This window comes from Muscardinus avellanarius (assembly GCF_963383645.1).
Source record: "Muscardinus avellanarius genome assembly, chromosome: 1".
Lineage (NCBI taxonomy): Eukaryota > Metazoa > Chordata > Mammalia > Rodentia > Gliridae > Muscardinus > Muscardinus avellanarius.
Genome location: NC_137786.1, coordinates 3,994,003 through 4,010,602, shown reverse-complemented (window position 1 = coordinate 4,010,602; position 16,600 = coordinate 3,994,003). Strand labels below are relative to the sequence as shown.

Here is a 16,600-nt window from a genome sequence, read left to right as displayed (position 1 = left end):
GTGCTGAGCCGTGGCCCTGACCATGGTCTTGACCATTTCCTGACTACCCCCTAGGATCTGCTCATTTACACTGTGACTGGACAGAATCTGAAAGTGAAAACCAACCACCATCCATACCCTTAGACTTCCCACAGACTCCCAGGCCCTGAGGAAGAGCCGGAAGCTCCTTAAGAGGACGCCTGTGACCTTCCTGATGTGCGCAAATGTTCCTCGGTGCTGTCTCACTCAGTTTTTGTTGTTGTTGTTGGTCCTGGGGGCCGCACCCAGAGGCCTTTCTCTGAGCTATACCTGTCCCCCCACCTTTTGGTTTTTTGTTCTGAAACAGTTTTGCCAAGTATAGTGAGCTGGCCTTGATCTGTGATCCTCCTGTGTTGGCCTCACAAGTGCAGGGATGATAGGTGTGGGCCACAATGCCTGCACGGCCTGGCTCACTCTAGAAAGCTCAATGTGAGACCTTGTCTTTTAAAGCCCTCAGCCATTCAGGCAGAGCACCTTCCTACTGCGGGCCTCCAATCCAGCAGGGCAGCTCCCAACTGCTGGTCCACCCCCACGCAGAGATGTGGTGCTGCTGCTTTGCTGCCTGGCCATGTCTGGTATATGACAGGCAAGCCCAACAGTTCCTGAAGGGAGCAAGAAACCAAGAAACCTGCCTGCTCCTTCAGCCAAAAGGTATGCAGATATATTTCATCAAGACTGACTGTCCTAAGAAGCCACCACAAAGAATCCTGCAAATGCTAAAAAGACGGTGAATTCAGGCGAATGTGGGGACCTTGGTTACTCAACACCCACACATGTGTATTTTATGCATTTCATATCTACCATGTGCCAGGCAGTAGCAAATGGAAGTAAGCACTAAGAACTCGGTTTTCTCCTGCACAGTGAAGTCATGCCACAGTTGGTCTAAATACATTTTTAGTATCACAGCCATATTAGGACAGCAACTCATAGCAAGCTCCAACTCACCGGTGCCAGCGAGGAGGGTAAGGAGCCTAGGCGTGGGGATGGCATCGGCGGCGGTGAGGGCACGGGAGACAGAAGAGGAGGAGGGAGCTTGAAGAAGTCAATTGCAGCTTGAAGATCCGTGTCCACCAGACGCCTGTGGCTAGCAGGGCTGTCAGTGTCCCCAGCACCGTGCGTGGACGCCTGGGGAGGCCCAGCCTGCTCGGAAACACCACCGATGCCGCGCTGCGCCCCACCGCGTCTCTCATTCTCCACACTCCGCGGCGAAGCGAAGCCGCCCTCCATCTCCACGGACAGCTCCGCGAGGCGCGCCTGCACATCCGGACTCCCGAGCGCAGGACTTCCCTGTGCTGGAGGCGGCGCGGCTTCTTCCCCAAATGCTCTGCATCTGGCATCTTCTTTGGCAGGTTTTTCTGGCACAGGGGACAGATTTCATCGAATACTTACAACGTCAAGAAAACTTCAAAAATACCTTACTCTAACATTTCAAAATGCTTTCACTATTAAATAGGTAGAATCGCTTTATAAAAGGCAAGCATTCAATTCACAAACATTGCCCTAAGGAAAGTAAGCTGAGAAGATGGATGAATGGCTGAGAGGACTCCCCCACCCACAGAGGGAGGAGCGGCTGGAAGCACCAGGGCAGGGCAGGAGCGGCCTCGCTAACTAACCCTTTCGTGCCCTCAGTGAAGCCTGCCCTCCAGCCAGCAGGATTTGGCAGACAGGTCTGTACATACAGGCTGAGAGGGCCACTCTTTTCTCTCTGACCGTTTCTGTAGCATGGCACAATGAGACCTGAATAGTTCACATGAATACTTCATATAATATTGTGGAAGAAAAGCTGGAGACTTTGATTTTTGCAAACTTCAGTTGGTACCATTTATTAGTAAAACACAGGGATCCCAAGTAATTATTACAAATCACTGCTTATTATATTTGAAAGCCACAAAATTGTTTTATAGAGGATCCAGAGCTTCTAGGAGAAATGGTTGATTATAGGGTTGGGGAGGAAAAATACAAGTTGAGACTGAAATACCTTGGGATGCCACTAAGTAAAGTACTCAGAACAGGATAAAGTCTGAAGGGCTGGGAATTGCTCTGGAGTAGCTCGCCCTGACCAAGACTTGAGCTCTCTAAACAATACCTAAGGGCAGTACTGAATTATAATGCATAGAGTAAAATAATTATGTGATCATTCTGAGATGTGCACAAATATAAAAGAATAAACGGTATAGAGGGAAAAGTTCTTCCTCCTAGAAAAACTCTAATGAATGCAGAAGAAATGACAGAAAAAGAAAATCATTATTAAGCAAACAGCAAAGCAGTAATTCTCGCAGGCAAGATCCACTTGTGGGTTTGATAATAGAGTGGGTGCCAGTCTGCCAGTCTATATCCGCTTCACCACCTCTCTTCAGCACAGTGCCCTAAGCAGAGCGAAACTTCATCACTGTGGCGTCCTTGCAAAGAATACACAGCTCCAGCCTATCATGAGAGCAGGTCAGATATGCCAAAATGATTGGCTTCCTACAAATTAACACTCTTCAGAAGTGCTAAAGACATGGATGCCAATGAAAAGAGGAGGCAGGTCACACTGGAGAAGGTTAAAGGAGATGACTCCTGAAAGAGCACAGTGGAAGGCCTGAGCAGGCCACAGCAGCCCAGGAGACAGGCTGTCCCAAGTGTTCTGGCTCTGATCACCGGCAACGGAAAGAGCTAAATTGCAGAAGGGTAGAGGGCCTAAGGGAATTCTCTGCACTGCTCTTTGTAACTGTCCTTATATGAAAACAAAAGTTTTTTTTAAAAGACTTTATGTTATAGTAAGATTCCAAAGATGCAGTGTTTTCTCTCCTACCTTGGAAAGGTTAACAAAAACAGAATAGATTCACACCTCAAACTCTGTTTTAAGTATAGCCCTTTTAATAACACCTTTAACAGCATAAAAGCAAGTGCTTCAAATACAGCTATTGACTGGTATTGAAGGGTGAAAAGAATCCCAGAGTATGTTTTGCTTTTTTTTTTTTTTTGTTAACAGTACTGGGGATGGAACCCAGGGTTATTCTACCTCCAATCTATACCCCAGCCCTATTTTTTTTTTTTTTTTTTTTTGTGAGTCTGGGGATGGAACCCAGGGGCATTCAACCTCCGAGCTACACTCCCTGCCCTATTTTTTATTCTTTATTTTGAAACCGCTCACTGAGTTGCAAAGGGCCTCACTAAGTTGCTGAGGCTGTCGGTGAACCAAGATCCTACACTCTCAGCCTCCCCAATGCTGGGATTAGAGGTATACGCCACCACGCCCGGCTTCCCCAACCTTATTTTTAATTTTTTATTTCGAAACAGGGTCTCACTGAGTTGCAAAGGGCCTCACTCACTAAGTAGCTAAGGCTGGTTGCGAACCGCGATCCTCATATCTCAGCTTCCCAAATGCTGGGACTCTAAGCATGTGCCACTATGCCCGGCTTCAGAGTACTTGTACATGAACGGTGTTTAAGCTCTAAAGTGCAGAGACTCACGTAGGAGTCACAGGCACTACCTGCTTACTATCAGTTTTAATAACCAGTGAGTGGTCTAGAAGAAAAATCTATTTAGAGCCTCCCTCTACACAGGCAAGTTCTGAATCCAGCCTAAGTAAGACCAGCAACTTCTTCACTAACACTCTTCTGTGGGGACTGTCACCAGAGGCCTGGGAAGAAACTTAAGTACCTGTGTTCTAAAGAGATCCTCAATGTCTATCAACTCATGGCAGCTAACCTGAGAAATTAGTAAAACGACAAAACAAAATGCACTTTTATCCAAGTCGGCTCTCCTTTCCTTCCATTAGGCATGGCTATTATCTACTTACAAATCTGAAAGTCTACAAATACTGTAAGTATGAACATGGTGGAACATCTCTGTAACATCTTACTGAAAAGCAAGAGGGTCAACTGAAAGAAAAGGAAATAGGAGAAGTTAAATTGCTGGTGGATCAATCAATCGAACTCACAAGATGACTTAATAACACCATCCTCCAGTCTTCTACACATGCCTGTCAGATATGCCTGTTTTCTATCCTTCTGTTTTTTTTTTAATGTTCTCTGATGAAGCTATCATTAAAAATTAAAAGCTATATGTACTTGCTGAGATTAGAAGTCATACTGATTGTAATCCCCGCGCTTGGGAGGCAGAGACAGGAGGATCGCACAGGTTCGAAGCCAGCTTTGCTGGCCTTAAGAGACCTTGTTTCCAAATAAAAATATAAAAAATAGGTCTGGGAGTGTAGCCCGGAGGTAGAAGGGTTTCCAGAAACCCCAGTACCACCAAAAAAAAAAAAAAAAAAAAAAAAAAAGAAGTCATACTAGAAGTTATATTGAAGGGAAAAGATTCTGTAGAACCTGAAGTGCCCGTTCTAGTGTATTTCATTCCTCTGCTAGGTTCAGGAGACACTGGACACCAAGGCCACCATGCCACGGTGAACACTGCATGGTCAGGCACGAACGCACTTCTGAAGGCTGCTCTCACCTGGGCCCCGTCTGCTGCCGTCCCCAGGAAGTCTGTGCGTCGTGTTGATACAGAGCCAGAGTTCTTTGAGGAGCAGCTTTACTTTCCCTGTGAAAACCAGTGAAGAATTAGTCATGCCATTTATCTCTACCCAAATCTACCCCATGTGATATCAGGGTTTATTAGAGACTTAGGAGACTAGGTATCTAGACATCTTCCTCAAATTCAACCACTGTATACAGTTAGTCAATTCAATGGAAAGCTCTACAGTCTTTATTAAAAATTAAAGACTCAAAACAGGATTTTTTCTTTTCATCCCTGGTGCAGGGAAGGAGACTCCACAGACTCAGTCTAATTGGTTAAAGGGATTTATCATGCTTTTCTATGTATGGGATAAATAATCTTCAGCCTACAGACTTTGTGCAGAGTGAGATGGGGAGAGAAGGCACAGTTAATACGTACACTAAAAGATAAGGGTTCTACATACTCTACAAAAATTTTAGTGAAACACTGCTCATTAGGCGAGGCTAGCGGTGATAAGAGTTGACCATGCTGAAACTAACTTGGGGGTAGATGGAACGTAGGCAATCTATCTATGGACGTGAGGGGAAATAGTCTGGAGCAAGTGTCTATGCACAAGCACAGTGACAACATGAGCAGACAGGGAGACGCCACAGGCTTTCACAAAGACGGGGACCTCCGGAGGGGCTTCTGTGCCTTTTCAGAGGAATCTAGATTCTGAAAATAGTTAAGAACTACTGATTTAAGTTGAAAGGAAAAAGTCAAGAGAGCTCTAATGCTTTCTTCAAGGAGGAGTGGGCAAAGCTGGGGATTGAACCGAGTGCCACACAGCTACACTTAGTCCCAATACAGCCATAGCAAAAGTCGTGCAGATAGTACATGGGGTGTAAAAGCTTTGTTAACTTATTAGGTATACAAATTCCAAAAATACCTTCCAAAACAAAGAATATTCACAATAATATAAATATAAATAGTTTGTGGTGAAATGTGCATTAAACTTATATCTAAATTAACCTTAAGCATTTATTAAATTCAATAAAATCTGAATTAAAGAGAAGATAAAAAATAACAGTTTAAACTAAAATATTTCCAGAAAATCAATCAGATTTTTTTCTTTTTTCTTTTTCAGATTTTAAACTAGGTTAGTTGTATTAAAGAGAGCAAATTATGTCATTCCAAAACTGAGATCCACAGGAAGACAAACAGAGCGAACATGGAAGGCAAATTACGAGTAACTCTGGGCAGCTGGACATTCCAACTCTCCTAAGCCAAATCAAACTGATGACCACTGTGTGGGAGGCACAACTTTTTTGAGTTCTAAAATTCTATATGAAGTAACTTATCTACATTGTAATTTAACCTACCCAAAAGCCTGCTTCCAAATACTGTAATCCCCTTTGCTTAAATGACCTGACCAGGATCCCTGCTTATTACGTATACCCAAAGCAGCAAGCAAGGAACCTTAAAAAAAAAGAAAAAAAGTTACTTTTCCATTACTATGGAGGCTAATAAACAGAGCTATGCCTATTCTGAGCAGTCATTATTTTTAATCTGACAAAAAATAAAAATAAAAAAAGGCTATCCATTCCCAGCAAAGTTTAAGATCTTCAGTGTGGCTCTGTCTTATCCTCTTTAATCTTTGTAACTCTTCCCTTCTCAATATCTAGGGTAGTCAGAAGTATTCCTGGACTTTCCTCTCCACTGCTTTTCAGCGTATCACTACCACATTTCTTTAATCATGACAGGTTTATAACAATGCTGTTGGGGTATAACTCTTGCTCAGTTCTTTGCTTTTTAAAACTTCTATTCTAAGTATCCCTCCTGGTAAGTCTTCGCCGTTTGTTCTTTTACTACACTGAGTGAGATTCAGGTCTGCCTGCTTTGAGTCCTCTCACCACGAACAGTGCTGGCTCACGTCTCCAGCTTTCCTTTACGTCTCTTTAGGAATGCTACAGTTTCCTCCCAGGTGCTGCACAGACTCAGCTCCTTTCCTTGACATCTGATGGCCCACTTGCCATTCAGGATGGGCTGTTCTGACTCCGTTTGGTATACTGTGGATGGTCACTGCACAAGCCAGTCTTACCACCAAGCTCCTATGACCCCTGTGTCCAGTTGAATCTTCTGGACATACTACACAGTCATATCAATGAAATGATAACAATTTTTACTATCGCTTATTAGCACATTTAGCACCTACTGTGTTTACCTTGCTGTGCTGCCCAGGCCTCCAATACACACAGATAGAAACAGCAAGACACATCCTTGCCTTGCCTCTGACAGGAATAACTATGCTTTCAAGGCTTCTCATCTCTCAGGCCCAAGTTCTTTTTATCTATTATCTTGCCTGTATTTTTAAATTAGGGTACAGTAAACTGAGGTAAATATTCCTAAGATAAATACTAAGACATAGACTTGATGCCTTTAATTTTTACTTAGTATTTCTGAACTGTTACCAAGTAACAGGAGTTGTCTTGAGGTTGTATGTACATGTTATTCTTACTTAGTTTTGCTAAGAATGGGATAGAAACATTCCATATTTTTTAAGTGGTAAAATAAATTAATAAAGACAGTAGTTTTCTTCACTGAAGGCTTTAGAGTTTACCTGTAAACCACCTGGATCTAGCATAGTGTAGAATTTTAACCACTTTAAAAAATTTTCTTCTGTGTGATTTTCTGTTCAAGTTTACAACTGTTGTGAGTCAACTTGAGAGCATGGATTCATGTCTCCCAGGCCTGGTGCTATGGACCTTCCTCTTCTCTTGGTCACCTTGCCCCACACAGAGATGTTGGTTTCACCAGCATCATAAACCCGGCCATCAGCTTCAACGTTTCCAAATTTACTGATGCACTTGCCCATTTCATTAACTTATGGGAGTAGAAGGGGAATTTTCATTAATATGTTCAATTGTAGACTTTTTGGTTACATATGACCCAACTTTTACATATGTCTGAAAAGTACCTTAAAAAACTCTTAGGTATGTGGTCTGCAGTCATATGTAAACCATCAACCTTTTTTTTGTTTTGTTTTTTTGGTGGCACTGGGGGTGGAACCCAGAGGCTTTTTACCTCCAGGCTATACTCCCAGACCTATTTTATATTTTATTTGGAAACAGGGTCTCACTAAGTTGCTGAGGGTCTCAGTAGCTGAGGCTGGCTTTGAACCTGTGTGATCTTCCTGTCTCAGCCTCCCAAGTGCAGGGATTACAAGCGTGAGCCATCACACCTGGCAATCATCAACCTTTTAATCATGGTTACAATTCCATCTTCTTGTCTGCTCTTACTCTGTATTTCTGAGAAACGTACTGAAGTCTATCAGCACAAAAACAGATTTGGTGGTTCCTCCTAGGATGTCCGAGAGTTTGGTGTGACATAGTTTCATGCTCTTAGGTACATGAAAGAATCTGCTTAAAGAATTGTACCTCTAATCAATCTGAACATTCCCATACTGTACATCTAATCAATCTACACATTCCCATTTAATCCATGCAAATTTGTTTAAGTTTGAAATTATTTTTTCACCGTATACTACTGCTTCTAGGTTAGCACTGCTTGGAATATCCTTACCCATCCCTCTGCGTTCAATCTTTCTGCTTCATTTGATTTTAGGAAAATTTCCTATTAACATGTCAGACGTGTGCTTACATACAAGAATCATGCTCAGCTCAATGCTTGGCAGGACTCTGAGCAAGAATATATGCATGTCATCTGTGCTTTCTGCTCAGGGACGTCCCTTCTGTCACTCTGCCTGTCCTTCCCTCCACATGCTGTGCTCTAACCAGTGAGAAATTCTATCATCGCTCTTGAGCCATCCTGTTTAATCCTGCAAATTCTTCTGTTTTCTCTCCTTTCGTTTGTTGCTGTGCACTATCATACTCAGGGACGCCAAGAATTCAATCCATCCAACACCCACCAGCGGATCTGTGATGGCAGTTGAGCTTTCTTTTCTTTTCTTTTCGTGGGTCTGGGGATGGCACCCAGGAGCATTCGACCTCCAAGCTACAGCCCCTGCCCTATTTTTTTATTCTTTATTTTGAAACCAGGTCTCACCGAGTTGCAAAGGGTCTCACTAAGTAGCTGAGGCTGTCCTTGAACTGCGATCCTCCGGTCTCAGCCTCCCAAATGCTGGGATTACAAGCGTGCGCCACCACGCCCGGCTCAGGCAGCAGAGCTTTCAAGACCCTTCCCAGAGGGTCCCGGCCCAGGTTTAACACTTAACGCTACTTCCGTGGTCTGTGTCTGGCCTTTCTTTCCCGTCACTGCTCTTTTCCAGGTTTTGGATGAGAAGGAGGAAAATTTCTGGTGGCCAAAGTGTATTCCTTCGGTGTATGTTTTCAGCCCTATTCCTTTGTGATAAACACAGGTGCTCATTCCATGAATGTAGGTAACCCTGTCTTTTCTTGGGGGATGGGTTGGGAGAGTGAATCTGATTGGGTGCGTTTGCTTAGAGCGCACAAACATCTTATTTCCTGGGAACAAGAGTGGTTACCCCTTCAAGGCAGTCACATAAAATACACAATCCTCTGTATACCTCCCATGTCACGGCTAACACTTCAGAAATCTACACTTGAGCACAATTTGTGAGCAAAGGCCAGAAGCAGTATCTGAAGTGAAGGCTAGCACACTTCAGCTTTTAATTGCCCGAAAACACTAATGCCCTGCTCCTCCTACCACTCGCACCTCTGATTTGGGGACTCTCCAGTTTTCTGCAGTGAAACACGTCTTCTGAGAGCATCTATCTTCTCTGCAACTGTTACCATCTGCTTTCTATACTTATCATTTACTTTCTCTACTGATGGCAAGTTTAACTGTCTAGGAAAGCCGTCTTTTATTTGCATCATTTTTATTGGAATTTGGAAGGAAGGAAGGAAAGGCAAAGTGGCACTCAGGCAGCCTTTTGGAGAGTGAAGGCAACTTCACTTTAACACTTCCAGTGTTAAACTTGCACATTTCTTCTAGTGGCTGGGTAAGTTCTGGGGGGAGGGGTGGAATGTAAAGATAAAGAACTGCAAGAAGCAGGTGAAGGCCCTGTTTTGAACATTCAGGCCTAAATCAAAAGAAGATTAAATTCAACCTAACTTTCCTATTGCTCAGAAATAAGTATCATCCAGTCTCATGTTCCACACACATGAGTAAAAGCACATGGAATTACAGATCAGTGGTAGTGAAAGATCACAAGCCAGGCCAGGGAGCTGGAGGTGTGAGCAGTTGAAGATTTATACCAATTTACTCACACATAAAAATGTAAGGGTTTTAATATTTCCAGTTGGAGAGAAAAAAAAAAAAAAACACAAGAAAATATACCTTAGTAAGATAGAGTAGAAATTCATGTTCACTATCTCCACTATTAAAACAGAGATAAAAGAAAACGGCCGGGGGTCAAAGAGCAAGTAGAAGTATTGCCAAAATCCCCAATCCTCACCTTCAAGCGTTAATACGTGATCATCTATACAAGACGAGGGCACAGTAATAAAATATGCTTGTTCTCTTACACAAGTTTTATAACTATTACCACTATACTTTTAAATTTTGAGCCTTCCTTAAACTCTTTAGTCCTCATGAAATATAGTATAGGGCTTTTGACTTTACAGTTTTCTTTCCCGACTTTAACATTGTTCATATATTGGACATCTAGGAAATTTAACAAATTAATGCTGTTAATTATACTGACAAATCATAAACTAGAGAGAAAATCTAAACATACTGACTGAACTATGAAAATTTTATCTCTAACTAGTTTTCTTTTTCCAATTAATATTATTTTTGGAGTCTTTCATTCACTGTATTATTTCACCAGATAATAAGTTGATTGCAGATTATATGCATCTGATGTTCACACAAAAAATATATGACTTCTTCTAATATGACACATCTATTAAACTATGGCATTTTTACAATTATATGTTAGAGCAACAGGTACCCACCCAAGCCGCAAAAAGTATACACAAAATTCAAACAAAAATTGCAACATACTCACTTCTATCTATGCTTCCGTAAGAATCGCTTGAAATTTGTGTTCCAATGTGTCTTAACTCTAAAAACATATGGGGAAAAATAATTAAAAATACTGCGTATCAGAACAGAATTTTTAAGTGAGTATTATGGAATACTCACCCTTTTCATTTTTCTGTTTAGAAAACTCATCTAGCCTTTCCTGTGAAAAGAAAACATGTGTGTTCACGCTGGTGAGAAGCAAGTGGGAAGTGGGAGCCCTGGGCAGGCGACAGCCACGGTCGCCAGATGCCTCGGCCTGACCCGGCAGCCACGGCAGGCCCCACAGCAGCCTGGAACCACGGCCTTCAAGGTCAGGTGCGGGTTTATCTAGTACCTGTGTCTCCTTAAACTTCTTCTCAAGTATTTTCTTTTCGTTTCTAAGTTGCTTGAAGTCTTGGGTTTTCTTGACAGCAGCCTCTGTATTTAAAAAGTGCAATGAAGGAACAGTCAGAAGAAATAGTAACTTTACTACTAGGTTAATGAATCATTCAAATTCTGTTCTATTACGAGTTTTTCTCATTTCTTAAAACTTTGAAACAAATTTCATAAAAAATCACTGCTCCTTCAGTATTTTTTCAGTCAGGGCTAAATGTAATAACTTTAATTTTAAAAAATACTCTCCATTTATAAAATTATACAATTGACAATGGGCTTAGACATCCTTTCCAAATCAGGCACAACACTCACGAGCCCTTTTAGGCAGGTAAGAATCTAATGCTTGGGGAGAGAAGCCATGGTAGCCCTGCTCTTTTCATTTCAATAGCCAACAATAACCTCAGAAAACTTTGAACTTCAGTCTTACTGCAGAATTAATTAATTCCATTTTCTTTATATGGTATGTATGGTGAGGGCAACTTTCTTGATGTCTACTACTACTATTTTTTCTTGAAATTCCCTTCAAAAAGTTAACCAATTCTACCTTCAAATACCTTTATTAGAGATCTACTCTTCAGCTATGTTTATAGTTCTCTGGACCGTTAGCAATTCTTCAATTTTTAGGTCTGAAGCATCGAATAGTCCATACACTATTAAGAATCTGACCAATATTGACTTCATGTGGATATGTTCAAACACAACTGCTAAGAAAATCAAAATCGAGTAAAACAACAATCTTATAATCTTCTCCTGACTCCTCCTTTTCAATAATCTTTATTATAATCATTTATTAGCAAAAATACTTTTGCTTCATGAAAAACAAAGCTTGCATTTTGCTTTACTGAGAGTCTATTGTCGGAGCTGTGTATGCAGCCTCAGGCTCCTCGACACACTTCCCTAGGCACTTCCACCTGCTAGCCAGAGCATGGAACTAAGATATGCGCTGAATGCTACCACCAACGCTCATGCAACACTCAAGCTAAGGAAAACACGACCGAAACATTTACAGAATCCAAGTCTGCGAAGTCTGGTTCAATCTAGGTAAATTAGCGACAGGGAATACTTCAGCAGCTACGATTTTATATGCCATGATACAACGAAATTTAAACTCTTACTTCATACTCTAAATGAAAGGGGTGGGGGAATAAAGCCTTGAGGAGAAAAACACCAAATCATAGTTTGTCCAAAAAGGTGTCGCTAAGCACCTTGCTAGCATGCACAGGGAGGGAGGAGGGGCTATGGGGGGGGGCTAAAAGGGGGCCACACCAACACACGTGTGTGTCCATAAATGTATGGATGTATATAATTATACTGCACCATAAAATTCTAAAAAACAGCCATACACAAAATCTTAACCAAGGGCAATCAACTTTTTAAAAAAGGAAAACATATCCTCATATAAACAGAACATGGACAATGCTTCAGTCAGAAGCCCACATGACTGCTGATGGGCTGGAGCTGAGAGCACGTGCGAGGATGTCTCTGCCTGAGGGTACGTCCATCCCCATCAAACACTAAGGGAGGAAAAGCAAACAGAAACCTTGAGTGCCGTCCCTACTGACTCTTAGAGGGCCACCTGCTGAATGTGAGGACTGCTGGAGGGCTCCTTTGCACTCTGCCTGCTCATGAAGGCTAGAATGAGTGCCAGGTATAAGGCAAGAAATTTCACAGACTTCCCTGTATGGAGCCATTAAGTTCCTAAATGTATTAATTACTTCTATCGCTTATTTCATTAAGGAAAAATGAGAGCCCCACAAGTTCCAACCTGAAGAATTATGTCATTTCATCAACTACTACTTTTTGCACTAAAAGCGTAGCTGCCTGCGTGTTGGGCGGTAATAACATTTCAGAGGCTGCTACATTCCATGCCCACCTCTGAGCTGGTGAGATACCGTGCTCCTCCTACAGACCTCTTACTGCAGTCCTCCAGGGAGGTCCTACTAAAACCCAGGACTCAACTTTTTGACCTACAGCCCCATGGTCACCAGAGGTCTGAATAATGTCCAGCATCTCCCATTAGCCAGCAACACTGCCACTGACCTTCAAGCTTCTTCACCTTAGCTTCTAGTTTCTTCTTCCTAATAAAAAAGTAATGTAAGTTAAATGGCAAAAAGCAGTGTAACAAAAATACCTCTCAATTAATGATGCTGATTTTGCTGTAGTTGCTGCTGTACTGAAGATTAAACCCAGAGGTGCTGTACCTCTGAGCTATATTCCTGGCACTTTTTATTTTGAAACAGTCTTGATTAGGTTACTGTATACTGGCCTTCAACCTACAATCCTTCTGTCTCTGCCTCTCAAGTACTGAGATAAAAGGCATGTGCCAGTAACAAATTTTCTGTTCAACTAATACCACATCAACAACCAAAATTACCAGAAATTGTTCTAGTAGAATAACAGAATAAAACCACTTAACGTGCAGTGTTTCTAAAATGAATTTTTAAAAAATCTGTTTTTTCCATATGAGACACACATTACAGACCTAACCAGGCTCTGTTGCTAGCACATCTGGGACGGGCCCTAAGGGCAGTGACATCAGACGTCACCTATGAGCTGAGTCAATGTGTCTACATGGTCTGTAAGAGTTGGTCCAGTGCTTAAGGATCGCCCAGTGTTCTCTGGTGCATGTGTGGTACTAGTGTTCAGAGCACCACTGATGGAGTCGGTGGCCAGAGAACCGCCCTTGTTTTTTATTTTATTTTATATTTTTTGTGAGGATGGAACTGGGGATGGAACCCATGGGCCTTCCACCTGAGCTATACCCCAAGACCTATTTTATTTTTTATTTGAAAAAAGGAGGGGCCTCACTAAGTTGCTGTGGCTGGCTTTGAACCTGCGATCCTCCTGTCTCAGTCTCCCAAGCAGTGAACTGCCCTTGTTTTAAGATGGCTTTCTGAGAGTCCGAGCCCGTAGGTAACTCACGGAGTGAGAGCCTGAGTCACTGCTGCACAGCATCCACGCTAAACTACTGCATGTGCAGCTTGCGTTTGTTTGCTCTGTCAAGGTGGTACCATCCTTAAAATAATCAAGAGGATGCTTTCCATGGCCCTTTATGTTAATGATAACAAAGATGCCAATTCCACATGTTATCTGTTAAAGTATTTGAACAAAGAGAGAGCCAATAATTATGCTTATGTACACACAGATGCATGGACAAGCACATATACACATGGTATACAAGCGTCTATGAACTTCTTTGTGCTGTACTTTAACATGTGATGACTTCAATCTTCCTACCTCCCCTCAAAGTACGTATGATTCCAGTTTACAGAGGTGGAAATCAAGGCTGAGAAACCACCAAGTTCAAGGTCACATAGCTAATTACAGTCAAGAAATGCAAATACAGAGAAAAGAGAGACACTGATGTATAGACTAGCTAGTGTCAACGATGAAGACCCCGTTCCTACAGTAATTTAAAACTTACTGAGCATCACTTTTCAAGCATTCTTCTTTTACACGAGCAAATTCCTGATGAGTATCCTGATACAACTTTAGAGAACTCTGAAAGAAAGAGATGAGTACTGCCCTTTAAAAGTCAAACGAAGCACTCCCAAGCAAAGGCCACAGCTCTAACCTGAACGTTCATCCATGAGACTGTACGATGTTAGTGAAAGGTTCCCACTTTGTGTATCTCTCACAATGAGAAACCACAAAGGACCAAACATGATTACAAAACAGGAGACATTTATAAAATAGGATCAAACCAAGCAGCAGAGAAACTCACAAAAGTATATGGACGGACACAGCTTAGAACAGAGACTACCTTATGAACCGCGAAAGCCGGTTCTTTAATGGACATCCTAACTCATACCAGAGAGCCTGAGTGTGTCAATCACCCCCAGCACAGGGCCAAATAAATGAACACAACCGATAAAGTTCTCTCCAACATTTTCTGTCACTCAAATGACTACACTACCTACAAGTGAATTTTTGCAGAAATTCATGTTTAAGGTAAAAAAATAGGAGTTAATGAAGGATACATAAAAAACCATAGAAGTCAATAGCTCTAAATTTTCTCTACTGATTACTTCATAAAACAAAAAAAGTAAAGCATTGCTGAATTAATAATCACTGTAAAATCATTAATCAACCAATTTAATGTCTTCTAAGGACTGTAAGACACTTAAAGAGCCTCGACTAGCATTAATATCCTTTGTTAGCACATAAAAAGTCCCCAGTCCCAATTATGATAAATGAGCTAATCCTAATTTATTGACAATAAACCTTTGTAAGAAAATGCCTTTTAGTACCTTTTTCTCTTCTAGCTCTGCTTTTAAAGATCCCAATTCTTCCTGACATTTTTGCAGAGGAGAAATTTTCTGAAGCATCTGTTCCACTTGGTGATGCAGAGTACTATTCTCTCTGAAAATGAACAACACATTGACACATTATACAGAAGTATCTATAGTGAACTCTTAAATGTACAGATCAATAAACTGACATTTCTAATTTAGAATACAAAAATAAAAAAGCCTCTTGCCCAGTACATTGCTTCTACTTAAACTAACATGATCTTCATATTGCTTTTTATTTTGAGGTCATAGACTATTTTTGAGGAAAAAAAAAAAAAAGCAAACTTGATAAGATAAACAGGCCCAACAAACTATCAGTGTGCTGGAGAATATATCTGAGTACTATCTGTCAAATCAGGCACTTCCAATCTTGAATTCATTCCCATTTATTAAAATTAAGATAGGTAATTTTGCAATTTGGTTTATGATTACATGATCACATTTTGCCTTCTTGTCAGTGAAAAATATAACTGAAGCATGATACTTTGCTAAAATTTTAAGCGGGCCTATTTTAAATTGTTTAAAATAACACAAGATACACAACTGCATTAAACAGCCCAATTCATGTAGTCAACAAGTCAGCAGTACTATTTTCTTGTTGCAGTACTGGGGATTGAACCCAGGGGCATTCTACCTCCAAGCCACAACTTTCAGCCCTATTTCTTATTCTTAATTTTGAAATGGGTCTTACTGAGTTGCAAAGGGTCTCACCAAGTAGCTGAGGCTGTCCTTGAACCTTGAGCCTCCTGTCTCAGCCTCCCAAATGCTGGGATTACAAGTGTGCGCTACCACGCCCAGCAAGTCAACAGTACTTTGATGCTTGGAAAAATGAGACAGGAAGTTTACAGGTTATTGGCCAGCCTCAGCAACTTGCCGAGGCCTTCTGCAACTTAGGAAGACCCTGTTTCTAAATGATAAAAATAGAGCTGGGCTGTAATTCAGAGTTAAAATGTCCATGGGTTCATTCCCCCAGTACCACACAATAAACAAAAGAATTGTCAATGTAGTCAGTAAAAGTTATTGAAGTTGAACATCAGGCCATTAAAGACCTAGAAATAAATTTATTATAATGATTGGATAATTAGAAACATGCAGCTTTTATTATGAGCATCAACATGGTATTCTACATAAGGATCAACCCTAGGTATATTTTGTTGACTCTATTTAGAATCAGGTGTGACACGTCTATCTAAATCAAACTCCCAAACAGGTGGTATCGTCGATTATAAAAATAATGGCTCACCTTCTTGCGAATTGCAGCTGTAAAACTTATTAAAGAAAACTGAGAATTTTGTCTTCTGATACATATGTGTCTAAGATAAAATGTGTCTACATAATTATCTTTAGTAATTTATGTTAAATGTACAGACAGGCAAGACCATAAATCCTAAAAATCAATATTCAAGGTTCCATTTATAACACAGTAATAAGCTTTTTAACTGAGTTACTCCCATTTACTATAGCATGATCCATTCCTATTTGTC

General features: G+C 41.2%; 1 protein-coding gene across 1 annotated transcript in view; it reads right to left on the bottom strand.

Moving 5' to 3' along the window:
- Positions 1–16,600, bottom strand: part of ICE1 (interactor of little elongation complex ELL subunit 1) — a gene marked incomplete at both ends in the record, with an annotated part of 56,640 nt that overhangs the window by 24,597 nt on the left and 15,443 nt on the right. The window contains 9 exons of the mRNA XM_080697908.1: positions 964–1,373; positions 4,459–4,545; positions 10,433–10,489; positions 10,570–10,609; positions 10,784–10,866; positions 12,865–12,902; positions 14,249–14,325; positions 15,075–15,186; positions 16,360–16,376. Of these exons, the coding sequence (XP_080554034.1) occupies positions 964–1,373; positions 4,459–4,545; positions 10,433–10,489; positions 10,570–10,609; positions 10,784–10,866; positions 12,865–12,902; positions 14,249–14,325; positions 15,075–15,186; positions 16,360–16,376 (921 nt within the window). The remainder of the gene's footprint in view (positions 1–963; positions 1,374–4,458; positions 4,546–10,432; positions 10,490–10,569; positions 10,610–10,783; positions 10,867–12,864; positions 12,903–14,248; positions 14,326–15,074; positions 15,187–16,359; positions 16,377–16,600) is intronic.